The sequence below is a fragment of the Plectropomus leopardus genome, unplaced genomic scaffold (genome assembly GCF_008729295.1).
Source record: "Plectropomus leopardus isolate mb unplaced genomic scaffold, YSFRI_Pleo_2.0 unplaced_scaffold20151, whole genome shotgun sequence".
Lineage (NCBI taxonomy): Eukaryota > Metazoa > Chordata > Actinopteri > Perciformes > Serranidae > Plectropomus > Plectropomus leopardus.
The window spans coordinates 1787-5023 of NW_024621775.1; the positions used below are offsets into that span (position 1 = coordinate 1787).

The 3237-nt window shown below is 40.0% G+C and overlaps 1 protein-coding gene across 1 annotated transcript; it reads right to left on the reverse strand.

Annotated features, from left to right (window-relative positions):
• Nucleotides 1-1027: 1027 nt before the first annotated feature.
• On the reverse strand, nucleotides 1028-3225 carry LOC121965476 (tRNA N(3)-methylcytidine methyltransferase METTL6-like; the record flags this gene model as incomplete). The annotated part of the gene is made up of 3 exons (XM_042515620.1): nucleotides 1028-1732; nucleotides 2574-2715; nucleotides 3034-3225. Coding segments are annotated over 3 exons (489 nt in total), but the record flags the coding sequence as incomplete, so codon positions are not given.
• Between the last annotated feature and the right edge of the window lie 12 nt (nucleotides 3226-3237).

Consider the following 3237-nt stretch of genomic DNA (forward strand, 5'->3'; position numbering starts at 1 on the left):
AATACATTAACGAAATATTATCAGCTGATAGTTTGCTAGAAACCAACATCTTGCACACTGTGGGTGACCTCTGGTAGCCTAAAGGCATGGTGAGATTACTGAACAGGTCTAACTGGCACAGGGGCCCAAAGTGTCGGGGCCCCCCGTGCCTTCACTGGCAAAATGTCGCCCAAATTAACCTACTTGGAGACTCAAAATTACCACAAAGAGACACAAAAGATGTGCATGGAGACAAAATAAATGCAAAAATGGGCAAAACCACCACGAAGAGACTAATCGACTACAAAAAGAGAAAAAAACAGACGACGTCCTGGGATGCAAGACAAATTTCAGAATCATTTCTGACAAAGTCAAATAAAAAAAGGCACAAAATGACTACAAAGAGACATAAAATGACCGCTGATACCCAGACACAAAAAGAGCACAAAGAGATGCAAAAGAACTGCACGGAGACAATAAAACTACAAATCAGGTCAGATCTAACAACCATCATTTAAAACATTCTTCTAATACGTTCTTGTTTTCAAGGATCAATTAAAAAAATGTCTTATTTTCAAGGTCCTCCAGTACTTAAGTAATTTCTGAGTGCTAAATTCAAGTATTTCAAGCACCTCAAAGACCTTGTTAATGTTAGTATGTGTTAAAAAAGTCACAAAGTTGGCATATATGTGATTATTATCTGCCTCTATGGTTTAAGGCAATATAATTTATTTTTAAATGGGACCATAATCAGGATGTAACACTGTGAGTATTTTTAGATAATTTAGGAAAATGCAGTTTGAAATGTAGGTTATTTGAAAAAAAATCAGACATGCAAATATGATGAAAGAGATTAAAATTCATGCAAAATTAAAAAGTTCTTTAATAATGATCATTGCTGTTATATAATATTTTTTGGCCCTACAAAATTTTTGGGGCTATTTTTGTAGAATTTTTTCTTTTGGGTGATTTTGAAAGAAAAAAATGTTATGCTTTTTGTATTTGTTTGAAAAATTTTGGTGATTTTTAAAAAAGAAAAAAAAAGACATTTTTTAAAAGAATAAAGTAAATTTTTTTATTGAACAATTGCCAAACATTTTTAAAGAAAACAAATGGGCCATGGGCCTGCCGGTTCACATGCCATGTTTCCTTCAGAACATAAATTTCGGTGGATTCTCAAATTCCCAAAAGTCTCTGAACTTCTCATGTGATTTAATATTGGTTTTTGAAACAAAATTCCATGACTTTTCCAAAACTTTCAGGGTATATTTAGTTTTCCAGGCTATTTGAAACAGACTTTTCTAGGTTTCTCATAACCGTATGAACCCCGGTGCATTAATGCTCACATTGTTCCACACATTTCCACCTGTAAGATTCCCCGTGGTAAACACTGTCTTTATCTGAGAGAGCAGATTATTAGAGAGAGGAGGCGTTCTTAATCTCCTTAAACCTCCTGCTTCTCCCTCACAGTCTGAACATTCAGCAGCCCCCTTCGGTAACTTTAAGGCTTCCAAGACCCGCAAAGAATATTATATAGTTTTACCATTCAACGTCAACCAGAAATGTTCATCTTTGGAGATTTGTGAGGCTGAGCGACATCAGGAGCTCTGCGACTGGTCGGGTTTGGTGAATTTGCTCTGCAGGAAGACTCTGGGAACACAGAGTCCCTCCTTTTTGTTGACGGTCTCTCTCAGGACGTAGTCGTTAGCAACAGACTGGAAGCCGGCGTCCTCAAACAGCTCAGCCAGGAACTCTGAAAACAGACAGAAGAAGAGACTTTAGAGGAAGGAAACAACGGCGGAGGAAGGCTCAACTGTTTTTTTTTTCAGAAATAGGTCCAGAAATGTTAACCGAGCCTTCACGCACAGAAAATAATTGACTGTTGTTGACTCGTGTTTAGAAGCGTCAGTGTCGCTCCTGTGTCTGAGCTTCTGTACAAACTGCTGCATGATTTACATAATAATCAGTTCAAATGTTAAATATTTAAATCAAGAACTTGCAGGTAGCTGTCTTTATACCATTTTCATACACTAGCACCACCGAGGAACACAAAGATCGAAGCTAATATAAAAAAATATTAGCTCTAAAAGCAAAACTAGCTTATTTCTAGTTTCAAACTTTTCACTACGCGACAAAAAATTAGGACTGAAATCAAACACGCTTACTTTAGATCAGCGGCACTCGACTTATTGACTTACTTAACTCAACTAAGACCCTAGTGTCCTAAAATAACAGAAATGTCCTGAACACCTAGAAATGTCCTAAAATCTGAGAAATGCCCCAAAATCCTTGAAAAGTCTTAAAATACTTGAAATATCCTCAAACCCTAGAAACATCCTAAAATCCAAGAAAAGTCCTAAAATCCGACAAACATGTATGAGGCTGCAATGATTGGCCCCTGGCCTCTTGTCATTTTGCAAAAGTGGCCCCTGAGCAAAGCGAGTTGAGTATCTCTGATTTAAAGAGAACGGAAAGAAAACGTGCACGCTTTTGCGTCAAAGCAAGAAATCGATGAATGGCTTTTCTAAAAAAGTCTATCTATCTATCTGAACGACAGAAACACGATTCTGACTTTTCTGAAGTCCCGTACTGACCTTTGGAGAAGAAGTAGGACCTGGTTCCGTCTTGGCGGACGTAGAAGTTCTCCCCCAGCCTGCTGCCGGCTTTAAATCGCAGCATGGCGTGGTCGTTCAGGCCGTAGTCCCTGAACAGCACGACGCCTCCCGGCTTCAGCACCTTAAAGCCACATTTATGTTACATCACCTGCATTACTTTACATTATCTGAACCCGCTTATATTACAGCGACCAAAAACACGACGGGAAGTCACGGCCAGACGCATGCAGCACATCGAGCAGCCACATGAAAATCAATCTTTCTGACGAGTATTTGCACACGCACATGCACACGCACACACACACACGGACAGCAGTTTGTGTGTATATTAGGCATGTGTGTATATGATTGTGTATTTAAAGGAGAAGAAAATATTACAAAACATTTGTCAGAGTTTGCCTTTTTGTCCCACAGAAACACACAGAGTCTCTGCTCTCACCCTGCTGATGTTCTGCAGCGCCGGCTTCATCTTGTCTGGGTGGATGGCCGAAAGCACGAAGATGAGAGTGACGACGTCCACGCCGCCCTCGGGCACGTTGTCCCTCAGGTCATCTTTGGTCAGGTCACACTGGAAGGCAGAGCAGCGCTCAGGGCAGTACAGAGGGTTTCGCTGTGAACGGAAGGCGGATAGAGTGGTTTTTAT